The following is a 14,673-nucleotide window of genomic DNA, read 5'->3' as shown; positions in this document are numbered from 1 at the left end:
AGATGGGCATCCACAGGAGAAGAGATCCTTATCACAATGAACCTTGTCATGATTAACCAATAGGACAAGTGAATAAGGCAGGAGATTCAATTCCTTCCTTTTCACATGGGAGTTTGACAATGTGGGGTATCCCACCTGGAAACATAATAAGAGATATGCAATATTTTAAAAAATCAAAAATAATGGTACTGTGTGGCGGAATACACAGTATGTGCAGTCAGGGAGATGGACTTACAAGTCAAATCATTATAAACATTATTAGATCATTATTATCTGTGATTGCAATTACAGAGATGTAGCTGTAGGGCGGTCAAACCTGGGACCTGAACATGCACAAGCATTTAATATTTAGGAAAGACAAGCAAAAAGGAAAAGGATGTGGAATGTCATCGGCAGAAAAATGGTGAAGTCAGTGCAAGAATGAGAAAAGAAATGGCTTCGCAAATCTAGCTGTAGTATAAGTTTGTGTGAAGCTAATAAGTATCGTTGGGCAAAAGTGGTAATACATGGACAATATCAAACAGAAAATTAGAGATGCATGTTAAAGGGTCAGCCATAATTATACTGAACAATGAAGCATGCTCATTGGGCCAAATAGCATATACTTGCTTCTATTTTGTATGTTTCTATAAAGGTACTTAATTTATATCATCTACATGGAAGTTTACTTTCGAGTGTGCATGCTGTAAATTGGACCATTTGCCACTATTGTTTCCAATACATATTTCGAAGAAGTCATGAAAGTGAAGTTTTAACAGCATTTCTTATTATACAAAGCTAACAAAGCTGCTCATATGCACAACTCAGATACTGTGCATCACAGTGACAGAGGGTAGCATCCACTTACATGCAACTTGTACTTGTGTTTTCTTCTGTAAAAGTGCTCCACGTCTGTTCCGCACAACACACTGATAAAACCCAGTGTCTGAGCGCTGGAGGGATGGAATAACATACCTTGGACAAGAATAAATGTTCAGATTAGTTTGGAGAATCAACGGGGTAGAAAATAATGCTGACGGAAATGAGCAACTTTTGTTTTTTTGTTTGATCATTCTCTAACTAATGCCAATTTTCCACCAGCAGTATGAAGTCATTTCATTTTATTTACATCTTTTGGTTTATGTATTAGTCCATCTGGGATCCACTAAGAAGGCAAACATTTACTCCTGTTATTGTACAAGCCATGAATTTCATACTGGGATTGAAAGCAGACAAGTTTTCTGGGTCTGATGGTTTACATTCTAGAGGCTTAAAGGAATCACAGCAGAGATCATGGATCCACTGGTTATAATATTCTAAAATTCCCTGAATTTCAGAAAGGTTCCAGTGGTTGGAAAAATGCTAAAATAAAACCTTTATTCAAAAAAGGAAGGAGTAGGAGGAAATTCTCAACCAGTTAAACATCTGTCATTGGGAACTTGCTAGAATACATTGTTAAGAAAGTCAAAATACAATTCATCAGAGTTAGCATGGTTTATGAACCACCAGTAGGGTTTTACTAATTTGCTAGAGTTCTTCAAATGTGTAACAAGCAAAGTGGATATTGGGGATCCTGTAGATGTAGTATATCTGGACATCCAGAAGACATTTGATAAAGTACTACATGCAAGGGTAAAACACTATGCAAGATCACAAAAATTTATTAGTACAGACAGAGGATTGGCTAACCAACAGAAGACAGAGTTGGGATATTTACAATCTATGTTCATGGCCTGAATGCAGGAATAGCAGGTAATACAGCCAAATTTGCAAATTACACTAAAATTGGTGGGAAAGTAAGTTGGAATGAAGAAATAAGGAGTTTACAAATGAATATAGATGGATTAGGTGAATAGGATAAAATTTGACAGATGGAGTTTAACATGGATAAGCATAAGGTTATCCATTTTGGTCAGCAGAATAGAATAACAACTTATTAACTAAATGGAGAGTAACTTCAGAGTGCTTAAGTACAGGGGGATCTGGGTGTCCTCATGCATGAATCACAGAAAACTCGTATGCAGGTACAGCAGGTTATAAGGAAGCAAATTGAATTCTGGCATTTATTTCCAAAGGAATGGAGTATATAAGTAGAGAAATGTTACTATTGAGACTACTTGGAGAATTGCGTAGTTTTGATCACCTTACTAGAGAGGGATGTAGTTACGTTGGAGACATTTCAAAGAAAATTCATTACATTGACTTCAGAGGTAAGGAGTCTATCTTATGAAGAAACATTGAATCTTGAGTTTAGACCTGTACTTGCTCGAGTTTGGAAGAAGTGATCTCGTTGAGATAGATAAGATGCTAAAGCGGATTGACAAACTAGATGGAGGGAAGATGTTTCGTCTTGTGGGGAATCTAGAATAAGAGGACATCACTTTTGTACAAGGAGTAGCAGATTTAAAACATAGATGAAGAGGAATTACTTCTCTCAAGGGTCATGAATCTGTGGAACGCATGACCCCAGAGTACAATAGTTATTGAGTAAATTTAAGGAAGTGACAGACAAGATCTTTAATTAGCAATGGTTGAAGGATTATGAACAGTAGGCAAAAAAAGTAGAGTTGAGGCCAAAAGTAGTGATCAGCCACGATCGGTTTGAATGGCTGAATTGCCTACTCCTGCTCCTTACATTCTTATTTCAAAAGTAATTAAGGATGGGCAGCAATTGAATCAAGCCAACCCTTTGTAATAAGACTTGAAAATGTGGTTTCTGACTGGCGAACAGCATTCTAAGGCACTGATACTAATCAGCCAATAGATAGGGCTATGAATAGGGACTAGATAAGTTGACCCGAGCATTCAATTTATCCCAGACAATTTTGCAAATCAAAGACCAAATAGATAGCAATATAACCTACAATAAAATGGTCAATGAAACTCCCAAATTATGTTGTAAATTTTGTGTCAATGCAAATCTTAAAATGTTTTGCATTGATGCAGACTCGATCATTAAACTGGTGGTGCGGAAGTATATGCATAAATAAAAGACTCCCTATTTGATTTATCAGATTATCCAAGTATATTTTGCCAGCTTCAATTATGTTATATTGCTCCATTTGATTACCTGTACTCGGGAGAGAATGCTGTGATTGCTGTATCATTTCGTAACCATTTAAACTCAAGTGGCCAACTTCCCTCTGCCAGGCATGTTAAGACCAAACGATTCCCCTCCAAGTGAATCTGTGGTGGTCCTGGCTCAGTCTTAAAATATGGTGGAACATCGTCTGAAAGACAGAATTTCATATTGTAAACTTGTACAGTGACAGAAATTAATACTATTAGATTAATATAAACACACTGCATCCAATTCATTTTGACAGTTCCAGCAGAACCTTTCTAGCAGTTACTGGATTATGGTAAAAGTTCAACAACAGCATTCAATAACAATGTTAATAATACAATAAAAATGATTGTGTTCGTTCAAGGATGTCGATTTCCAGACACCTCATTTATCTGCAGTGACTATGTGACAGTTAATGTATCATTCATCATGTAGATACAGAGACCAATTATATGTACCTCTGCATCTTTTGTACCAGTTTCTCTGTACTATGCCCAATAATAGAGCAGCTGTTGTGGTTCTGTTCGCTGAGCTGGGAATTTGTGTTGCAAACGTTTTGTCCCCTGTCTAGGTGACATCCTCAGTGCTTAGGAGCCTCCTGCGAAGCGCTTCTGTGATCTTTCCTCCGGCATTTGTAGTGGTTTGAATCTGCCGCTTCCGGTTGTCAGTTCCAGCTGTCCACTGCAGTGGTCGGTATATTGGGTCCAGGTCGATGTGCTTATTGATTGAATCTGTGAATGAGTGCCATGCCTCTAGGAATTCCCTGGCTGTTTTCTGAGGAACATCCCAGCCCCAAGTCTGTACCCCTCCTCATACTTCATTCTGACTGATGCCCCTTCTCTCCAATCCCTAAAGCAAAACACCAGATACTACTTTACCTTTCGTACTAACAACACAATTAACTTAATATATTTGTAAACAAATTGTTGAAGCCTCCTGTTTTGCATTCCTCAGGACTTTTCATGGTAATAGAAATTCAAGGGAAAAGTCAATATTTATGCTGCATGAGAGGAGAGAACAGATTGTTTGGCAAGAGGATTCTGATTGGAGAGACACTGCAATAGTGAATGCACCCATTCGTGCTGTTTAACAATTAACAGCCAGGCTTTGATCAATATAAACCAGGCAAGTTGACTCTGATGAGTCGGGGCATTACTGAGAAATTAACCAGCAAATGGCTGTCGCCTATTTTGTTCAGTTGAAACAGGTACCATGTGTGTGTAAGTACTTTCTGTCTGTAAAGAACAGGCCCCTGCGTAGCAATGTATGCAGCTTTCAGTACACCCAAGTGCAACATACAGAGAAATTATGCTGACATTCAATTGAGGATTGTTAGTCCTAATAAAATTTAAAAACTTTGACAAAGTCTTTTCCAGCAATACACAAGTTCTTTCAAACAACTGCAAATAACTTCCATTAATTTTTGACAGTCTGTGAGAGAAGCGAGGAAACAAAAGAAAGAAAATAGAAATTTTTCCTCAATCATTAAGAAAATGCACAAACAGCACAAAGTACTTTACTTTCAGGATATGAGCAGCACTATAATGATCATGCTTTCATATTATTGGTTAGAAGCTAATAGGGCAGAAAGGAAGACCCGTTAATTCCTCTCAACATATCATGTCCTTCACGATTTTAACTGCACAGATTTACAAATATTTACAAATGCAGCAAACATTCTCATTGTGACTAATGGTCTGCTCCAGAAAGAAATTCAGTGAGGTGAATGACATTATTATAATGATTGCATGTAAATGTTAAAGATTCTGTCACAAAGCAGCCGAAACCAACATGTTAAAGACAGAGCAAGAGATATGACACTTCTATAAAACTGGTACAATTTGTGTTATTTTCCATGGCACTGAACTTGTGACGACTGTGCTCAAGCTTTTTTGCAATACAAATAGAATAAAAGGTACACCCTTTAATATAGTACATCCCAAAATTACACACAATGGTCCAACAGAGGTTTTACATCTATTCATCCTCCTGTTCCTCTGAATTGACATCTCAACTGTCATATTCCCTACACCCTGCCAAGAATCCCAACAATTTACTAATTGGTTTATCCATCGAAAGCAACATTTTGAAGGTCATGACAACCTGAAGGTTTGAAACCTGCAGTTCTTCCATATCATTACTCTTTTGAAGAGGAGAAAGAAGAATAATTAGTTTCTGACCAAAGCCAGAGTCCGAACACAAATTCAACATTCCTCTCAATGATTCCCAATTATTTGCAAATTCAGGCTCTAGTTAATCTCATATTTAGCATGAAGTCTGCCTGCTTTTGCTCCATAACATCTCTTATTTCTCTTTACTGAGAAAATTGTCAGCAGATCTTTTCTTATACTTCTGCCATGTATTCAGCTATTTATGCTTGTAGAATCTTTCACCTCTCCATTTTGCTTTCCCCTTTAAAGAATACCATCAAATTTCATCTCCAATTTTTGGTCACCCCCTTGTAGTTTCTCTTCCTTTGGCTTGGAGAATTTCTTACATCGCTATGAACCCTTTTGACGTCCTTCTATATTCAAAACACCTGTAAATACTAGTCATTGTTGTTATGTATGCAAGTGCAACAGTCAATTTATGTACAGCAAGGTGCCACAAAACGAAAATGAAATAAATATCCAATTAATTTATTCTGGTGAATCAGAACATAAAATGAACTCCCTGTAGTCCTATGAATATAGCCTTAGTCTTGCTGCAATGATCTGTATATTTTATAAAGCTGTTGGAGAAGCCACTTTACAACTCACTACTTCTAAATACATGTTTTCCAGTAATTAGAGTATAAGTCGAAGAAAATAAATTACTTCAAAAAATTTGGTGCTCATGTAACAATTTATTTTTATATTATCAAGGTGCCAAATTGATGCTTACAGATCTGTGGTAATACCCCAATTGTTTTTGACAGGATCCTTGGGACTATGAAAATAAACTAATTAACCAAGTTTATTGAATACTCAATAATTGGTTTGTAAATTATGAAAACAAACCACTGTACACAGGTGAATAAGATGGCAGCATAAATGCCTTCCTGCAGGTCTATTTTTAAATGAATTCAGCATCAGATATCTTTGTTTATAAGGAAATTTAAAATCCAATGCTGAAAATAGATGAAACATTTTCAATATTGGGTTACCAGTCTAATACGTAATGCTGTGAAAGCCAGATACATTGGGAGAAAAGAAAACACTGCTAGTCACTTTATGCACTCCTTTCTAACTGATTCAGAATAAAAAGTCAAGAACTGATCAACTGTTCTGAACCACAGGCAATAAGAACATTCTGAACTGGCTGAACTATTCTTGCAGAGAGACAGCATCAATACAAATGGCGACGAGGCCTCCTGCTGTGTTGTAATCATTCTATGATTCATTCTCAATTGTGGAAGCTGTACAGATATGGGCAATAATTCAAATACAATGTCGAATACTAATGTTAAAATAAGGAAAAATAAATAAATCCAAAATTAATTAATTCATTGCTGCCAAGGTTCACTGAAGTAGACCTATATCATCTTTGGTCATTACATCATTCTTGTTATAACTATTATTATGTCAAATGAGCTTCTTGTGAGTGTATTTTTATAACATATGACTGGTTGAGGTCTAACCTTTGGGAACAGGCCTGGCAGTGTTCTCATGTTCGAAGTCTGAAAAATATTGTTGGGGGGGGGGGGGAGAATGTTTTTAAGAGATGGATGAGTCCTGCACTGGCCAACCAGAAAGGTTTGAGGCTAATTTATGACCTGATTTCATAAATTCCTCCTTCAGATTAATAATAATCAGTCTGCAGTTACAGGCAAATCAATTTTGTTATAGACAGTATAGGGAGCAGCATACAAATTAAACCAAATGTTCAAGTAAACTGTCATTGAAATTTATTAAGCCATCATAATCACACCATCAATCAGATTACAGTTCAATAGCAGAGGGAGTAGAACATCCGTGTGCATGTTCCAATCAGACACAGTAGGTTCTTCATTATGACACACTGCTTGCTAGACAGTGGTATCACTCTGGGTTACTGAACTTTATGTTAATAACAGCTAACATACATCGTATCCAGTATACATCACGAGTACATAGAAAGGCACTGCCAGAAGGTAGCTATTTGGGTAATCATGCCTACACTGACTTGACGAAAGAACTACCATCCAATTCTCTTTTGAAAGTTATTATTGAATCTGCTACCATTACTCTTTTAAGTGGGACATTCCAAACACATCAATTCACGATGTAAAAATATTTCTCATCTCTCCTCCAGTTGTTTTGACAGTTAGCTTAAATTTGAGCCGTGATTACTCGTCCTTCTGCCAGAGAAAAGTGCTTCATCTTATTTACTCTATCAAAATCTTTTATCACATCAAATAACTCTGTAATCTCCACTTAACACCTCTGCTCCATGGAGAACAATTTCAGCTTCTCCATGAAACTGAAATTCTGCATTAAAAGGATTTCAGGTTCTAATTTACATGGAGGCAATGTTCAATTACTGCTGACTTGTTTTTCACTTGAAAAGCACATAGAGGAACATTTTTGGGGCATTTCAGACATCCCTTTATTGATCCAGGTTCACCTTTCACAATGTTCAATGATTTAAAAGGAGCATCTAGCAGTCTCTTCCAGAAAAAGTAGCGGACTGTTTAAATATGCAGATCAAGAGGTACACCACTTATACCTCAGATGCTATTTTCATGTACTTAGCAGTGGAACCAATGCTGTCTTTAAATTGAAATGAAAATAAGAAAGCTGGAAAAACTGAGATAACCTAGCATTGGTGAAGGGAACAAATGGAATGACCTTGAATCAGTTCTGTTCAGAGGTCACTCCACCTTAAACAGATGTTGCCTACCCGATGAGTTTTTCTACAATGTTTTGATTTCAGATCTCCAATATGCACATTATTTTGATTTGCACTTTAAACTGTGTACCAACTTGGCAATTACTATGCTGATCACATACAATTAAAAAACTGTGCAAAGTAATGTGAAAACATTTGAAGCTATTGTCCTTAAATGAATGCCAAAGATCATATTTATCTTCAACCAATTTTTACAAGTTGTAGACTGACTGGCCTGTCATTTCCCAGTAATCCCTTACTCCCGTTAGAGGGACGACAGATGGTTGTTTAACCGGAGGGTCACCACAGGGCAAAAGATTGAGAAGGAGAGTCCCTCATGCTAACCTCAGACAGTGCAGGAAGTGAACCCACCCTGTCGGCATCTCTCTGTAAGAGGTTACAAAATCATATGGGTCAAGGGTAGAGTGATGCTGGAAAAGCACAGCAGGTTAGGCAACATCTGAGGAGCAATTGAAATTTCGGGCAAAAGCCCTTAATTAGGGCTTTTCTGATTAAGGGCTTTTGCCTGAAATGTCAATTGCCCTGCTCCTCGGATGCTGCCTGACCTACTGTGCTTTTCCAGCACTACTCTAATCTCAGCATCTACAGTACCCACTTCCGTCTATTACAAAGTCATATGTTGACCAGTGCATGCTCGAATCTTGAACCATAGCTCTTGGAAGGCAGCAAGTCTTCTGTCTCAGGAACAAATGTAATGGTAACATGAAACTATTAAGATATAAAAATATTTGCATGGAGGATTGGATTTTACAGAAGTAATGACTGAATTGTTGCTTTTTTAAATTTAGCATTTTAGTGAAGCTTCAATACTAATTCACATGTCTCTTATTAGAGAAAAAATGCTATAAATACTATCGCTAGAAGAGCAGGTTAGAGCCTAGGATTTCTTTAGTGAGTAACTCACCTCCTATTGTCCCAATACCTGTCTACCATCTAGAAGGCATAACTCCAGGGTGTGATGGGGATGGCTTCAACACTCAGGAAACTTGACTCTATCCAGGACAAAGCAGCCTGCTTGGTTGGGACCCCATCCACCACCTTTATCATTCACTCCCCTTCACAGCATCGCACAGCAGCAATACCATGCACCAGCTACAAGATGGCCTGCAGAAATGCAGTAAGATTCTTTTGACAGTGCCTTCCAAACCTGCAAACTCTACCAATTACAAGAACAGAGGCAGCAGTTGTAGTTGAACACTACCGTGAAGTCACATATCATACTAACTTGGAATTATATTGCCATTCGTTCACTGCTGGGTCAAATAGTAGCGTGGATATTCCCATACCTTAAGGACTGCATCAAGGTAATGAGAGATTACTGGTCTAGATAACAACGATCACATCCAAGATCAAGTAAAAATATCCAAACAGGAATGCTGAGAAGATCAGTATCAAAAATACAACATTCGACATGAAATGTGTCTGATGTCATAACTACCAAAGTTGCAACAGAAATACCAACATTAGAGATGCAGAAAACTCAGAGATCAAATGGTACTGTAGATTCACTCCTTACATCGAGGTCAGGCTCAAACAATAGCCCTGAAGCATAATCATTCAGGCTGATGTCAAAAGCCTTTCTGAGTGCAATGCTCTCCATGCAAATAAACCAGCTGCTGGACAACTAACAAACCACAACTGAATCACAAACATTTTAAACAATTCCTTGACAGATATATCACAATGCATGTTCATTTTTTTTTAACTCATCAAGCAATTATTGAAATAGGAGATAAAGAGAGAGATTAGAAAAATCACCTAATGTTATTCAAACTGACAAGACTCAGGAAGTTTTCAGATCTTTTGCAAACTTGATTAAAGAAATATAATCATGATGAAGTCATTAATATATGTGTCGAGAGCCAATCTGTAACATTGAATAGTACAATAATAGTTTAATACTAAATATAATAATAGTATTTAATAATAATAAGCACAAAAAAAAGAAGGAAACATATGTCAAGTATAGACAGGATAGATTGAGTGAATCAAGGCTCTTAAACTCGATCCCCCTATTAGTGAAACACCACATGCTTTCTTAACAACCCTATCCACTTGGGTGGCAACTTTGAGGGATCTACGTACTTGAACACCAAGATCCCTCTGTTCCTCCACACTGCCAAGAATCCAGTCTTTAATCCTATATTCAGCATTCAAGTTCAACCTTCCAAAATGCATCACTTCGCATTTATCCAGGTTGAACTCCATCTGCCATTCATAGCCCAGCTCTGCATCCTATCTATGTCACATTGCAGCCTGCAGTAGCCCTAGATACTATCAACGGCACCTCCAAACTTTGTGTCATCTGCAAATTTATTAACCCACCCCTCAACTTCCTCATCCCAGTCATTTATAAAAACTACAAAGAGCAGAGGCCCAAGAATAGAGCCCTGGGGGACACCACTCAACACTGACCTCCAGGCAAAATACTTTCCATCTACAACCACTCTCTGCCTTCTGTCAGCCAACCAATTCAGAAACCAGATAGCCAAATCTCCCTGTATTCTATATCTCCTGACTTTATGAATGAGCCTACCATTGAAAACCTTATCAAATGCTTTGTTGAAGTCCATATACACCACACCACTGCTCGATCTTCGTCCACCTGTCTTGTCACCTCCTCAAAGAACTGAATAAGGTTAGTTAGGCATGACCTGCCCCTCACAAAGCCATGCTGCCTGCCTTCAATCATGCTATGCTTGAAAGGGTTCAGTGAAGATGTACAAGGATATTGCCAGGGTTGGAGGATTTGAGCTATAGGGAGAGGTGGAATAGGCTGGGGCTGTTTTCCCTGGAGGATCGGAAGCTAAGGGGTGACCTTATTGAGGTTTATAAAAATCATGAGGGCATGGATAGGATAAATTTCCTTGGAGTGGGACAGTCCAGAACTAAAGATTGATAGATTCTTGATGTCACGAGGAATTAAGGGCTACGGGGAGAATGCGGGTAAGTGGAGTTGAAATGCCCATCAGCCATGATTGAATGGCCTTACTCCCACTCCTATGTCTTATGGTCTTATGATCTAAAGGGCTTAGGGTTAGGGTGGAGAGGGGAAAGATAGAAAAGAGATCTGAGGGGAAACTTTTTCAGGCAGAGGGTAGCACATGTATGGAATTAACTGCTAGAGAAAGCTAGTACAATTGCAACATTTAAAAGGCATCTGGATGGATATATGAATAGGAATGGTTTGGAGGGATACGGGCAGGGTACTGGCAAGTGGGACTAGATTAGGTTGGGATACCTAAGGCTTGGGCGAGTTGAACCGGAGGGTCTTTTTCCATGTTGTACATCTCTACGACAAGTCCTTACAAAAAGGAAAAAACATACGTTGCAACAACACAACATATTTCATGCCTCAAAATCAAAATCCCAAACCACTTTACAAATAATGAAGTTATCACTCTTGCAAAGTAGGGAAATACAGTAGAAAACATTGCACACAAGATTCAAAAGCTATTAAAATTTCCAGAGAACTAACTTTTGTGATGCTTGCTGAGGGATAAATGTCAGCCAAGGCAAGGAGAACCCTCCTCCTAATCTTTGAACAATGCCATGAGATTGTTTAGAACCCTTTAAAAAAGGGTGCACAGGTTTTAGCACATCATTGAAAAGGTAGATCTTCGGGGAGTGAGAAAGTACGTTAGTAATGCAATGAACTGTGACCATAGATGATACATTCAAAGCCCTGATTTTAACTTAGATGTCTGGAAAATGTTCATCTCATACGTATGAGACTCTGAGATTTTAATTCTCATATACCATTTGTATGATTAGATTATTTTCCCACCAGAATGTTGAATATTGGTTCGCAGGTAGAGGCAGAATTTTGGACAGAAGGTGGTTATTGGTCGGACAAGTGGAAAAACTCCCAGCACATAGGTAAATCATGGGAAGTGAATTTCAAGAAGGCCTCTAATCAGCAAGTATCTCCTGGCCCTACAGAAAGCACATTGAAACGAAACAAAAATAGAGATGCTTGGAAAAGTTCAGCAGGTATGGCAGCATTTGAGGATAGAAAGCAGACTTAACATTTCAGATCCAGTGACACTTCTTCAGAACTGATCTGACGCACCTGTTCTGATAAAGTCTCTGAAGGCAGCCTCCAGAATGAAGAACAAGAACAAACAAAAAGTACAGCATAGGAACTGGTCCTTCGGCGCTTCCAGCCTGTGCCAATCATCATGCCCTGGCTAAAATAAAACCTTCAGCCCTTATTTGGTCCAGATCCTTCTATTGCCTCCCTGTTCATGTAACCAACCAAATGTCTCAAAAATGTCTCAACGTGCCTGCTTCCACCATCTCTTCTGACAGTGCATTCCAGGCTTCTACTACTCTGTGTGAAAACGTCCCTCACACATCTCCCTTTCCCGCTCTCCCTTGAACCTGTGCCCCTTGAAAATGAAACTTCAAACCTGGGTAAATCTATGCCTCTCAATTTCTAGATTTCAATCAGGTTTCCTCTCAGCCGCAATCTTTACAGTGAAAACAATCCTAGTCTTTTTAACTTTTCCCCATAACCAATGCCCAAGAGATCAGGCAACATCCTGATGAACCTTCTCTGCACTCTCTCCAAAGCTTCCAAGTCCTTCTGGTAGTGTGACGACCAAAATTGCACATAATATTCCAAATCCTAACAAGGATTTTATATAGCTGAAACATGGTTTTCCAACTCTTGTACTCTATGCCCTGGCTGAGGAAGACAAACAAGCATATGCCTTTGTTAGGTTCTTTTACCAAGGTTTCACACACGAGATGCAATTTGCACACACCAACCTCTGCAAACAGTTAAAGTTTATTAAAGCCTATACAAGCTAGGTGACCCCCATTTGACATTCTCACAGGCGTGCGAAGTCAAGTCAAAAGAGGGCCCAAACAAAGGAAACCCATCCCCTTTATGTAGGACAGATTATAATGCTCACCGGTACTCCAGCCACCCCCCCCCCCCCCCACCCCCATTACCACGTTACCCCAGGCGGATGAGGTCATCCTCGGAGATAATGCAAATGCTAATGCCCTAATCCTGGGGAATCGTTATGCAAACGATTTCCTGACTGTGATCTCCCAAGACAATGTCAGTGTGATATGCTTCAGCATCAGGGAATGTTTGTGCAAACAAATGTGATTGGCTGGGGATGGCTATGAAAGCATTTCTGAATGAAACCGACTGAATGAGAATTTAATTACAATGGAAAGTCATCCACATTCATGCACGCTATCTGTGAGACAGAAAGCCGCCACCACCCCATCCAGAATGTTCAGCTTCTTGGAGAAAGACAGTACAGTTTAACCCTTTAGCATTACATTAATGTCCAGAGAGATAGTACAACTTAATCTTTAACATTATACCATCTTAATTACCTTGGCTATGGGTGTTGCCACTTTTAGAGAACTGTGGACCTACATGTTCAGACCCATCTAGATGTTAATGTCCCTAAGGGTTCTACCATTTATAGTATAATTCACACCTAAATTTGATCATCTAAAATGCATCACCTTGCCTCCACCTTCTTCCTGAACTGGGTATTTCCTCCCACTGTAGTTGAGAGGGCTCTCCACTGTGTCTGACACATCTCCTGCTCTTCAGCCCTCAACCTTTCTTTTCCTTCCCACAGAACAGTAATAGGGCTCCAGATCTCACTTACCACTCCATCAACATCCACATCAACATCCACATCCACATCCAAAGGATCATTAGCTGCCATTTCCACCATCTCCAGTGGGATACCACCGCCAGACACATCTCCCTCCCAGCACTTGTGTTATGGACCAGACTAGACCCCTTCAAAATATTTAAAGATGGTACCTTAGAATCTTTCATTTTCTTATTTTTAAAGTAGATGTGAAGTGCATATTCCACATGTGATGAGATTGATTAATATCACACAGTTTGACCAAACACAATTTACTTACACACTACAGTTAAAATACAAACAAAAGAAAGAGGAATTTAGAATAACTTTATTATTGGAAAACTTAACTGAATAATACGTACAATATCTACTACTAATTAACTATTCCAATATAATAACATCCCATAAACACATCCCTTGCCAAAAAGCTAAAGTCAGACACAGATTCTTAAATGCAGTTCTTCAATTCAGGAAGAAACAACATCAAGAGAGCTTTCAGAGAAAACAGCAGCAAGGAATCATTCACTGAAGCTTCTAACTCTTCTGAGACGCCAATCACCTTCTGACTACTAAAGCTAAAAAAAACCATAAAAAAAAATTTGAGAACTGGCCATTCCTATTCAAGCTGCTTCGGTTGATCCAACTTTTCTAAAAATAACCTAAAGGTCTCCTAAGTTGTTTACTAGACCGTGTCTCGTAGCCAGTGCTGCACCTCTGCCTTTATAACCTCTGTTCAAAAGAAAAACCCAGGACAAAATAACCTTCTCAAAGTAATAGCATCATCACACTTGCCAGCCTTCCACAGGGTCTGTTCCCTCCAACCACCTTGATCCAATCCTCCTCCACTCCTAATACCCCACCTCAGAGGTGGGGTATTGCATTACTGATAATGGAAACCATCACTGCAGTACTGAGGGACAATGTCCAAGAAGGGTCTTCGAATGAGGCCATCTGGGTACAGATGAGAAATAAAAAGGGGGATTATTTTGCTGGGGTTAAACTGGAGATCTTCCAACAGTCAGAGGGAGAAAAAGCAGAGAACATGGAGACAACAAATCTCAGAAATAGGAGACTCAAGTTGTAGGAGATTTCAACTTTATTATTAATAACTGGGATTGCCTTAGGTGT

The 14,673-nt window shown here is 38.8% G+C and overlaps 1 protein-coding gene across 1 annotated transcript in view; it reads right to left on the bottom strand.

Moving 5' to 3' along the window:
• sdk1a (sidekick cell adhesion molecule 1a) overlaps window positions 1-14,673 on the bottom strand; it is an 827,262-nt gene that overhangs the window by 534,595 nt on the left and 277,994 nt on the right. Inside the window, exons 2-3 of the mRNA XM_060840817.1 lie at window positions 3,050-3,209; window positions 848-954 (exon numbers count right to left, since the gene is read on the bottom strand). Of these exons, the coding sequence (XP_060696800.1) occupies window positions 848-954; window positions 3,050-3,209 (267 nt within the window). The remainder of the gene's footprint in view (window positions 1-847; window positions 955-3,049; window positions 3,210-14,673) is intronic.

Source organism: Hemiscyllium ocellatum, chromosome 20 (genome assembly GCF_020745735.1).
Source record: "Hemiscyllium ocellatum isolate sHemOce1 chromosome 20, sHemOce1.pat.X.cur, whole genome shotgun sequence".
Classification (NCBI taxonomy): Eukaryota; Metazoa; Chordata; class Chondrichthyes; order Orectolobiformes; family Hemiscylliidae; genus Hemiscyllium; species Hemiscyllium ocellatum.
This window is presented reverse-complemented; position numbering and strand designations above follow the sequence as displayed.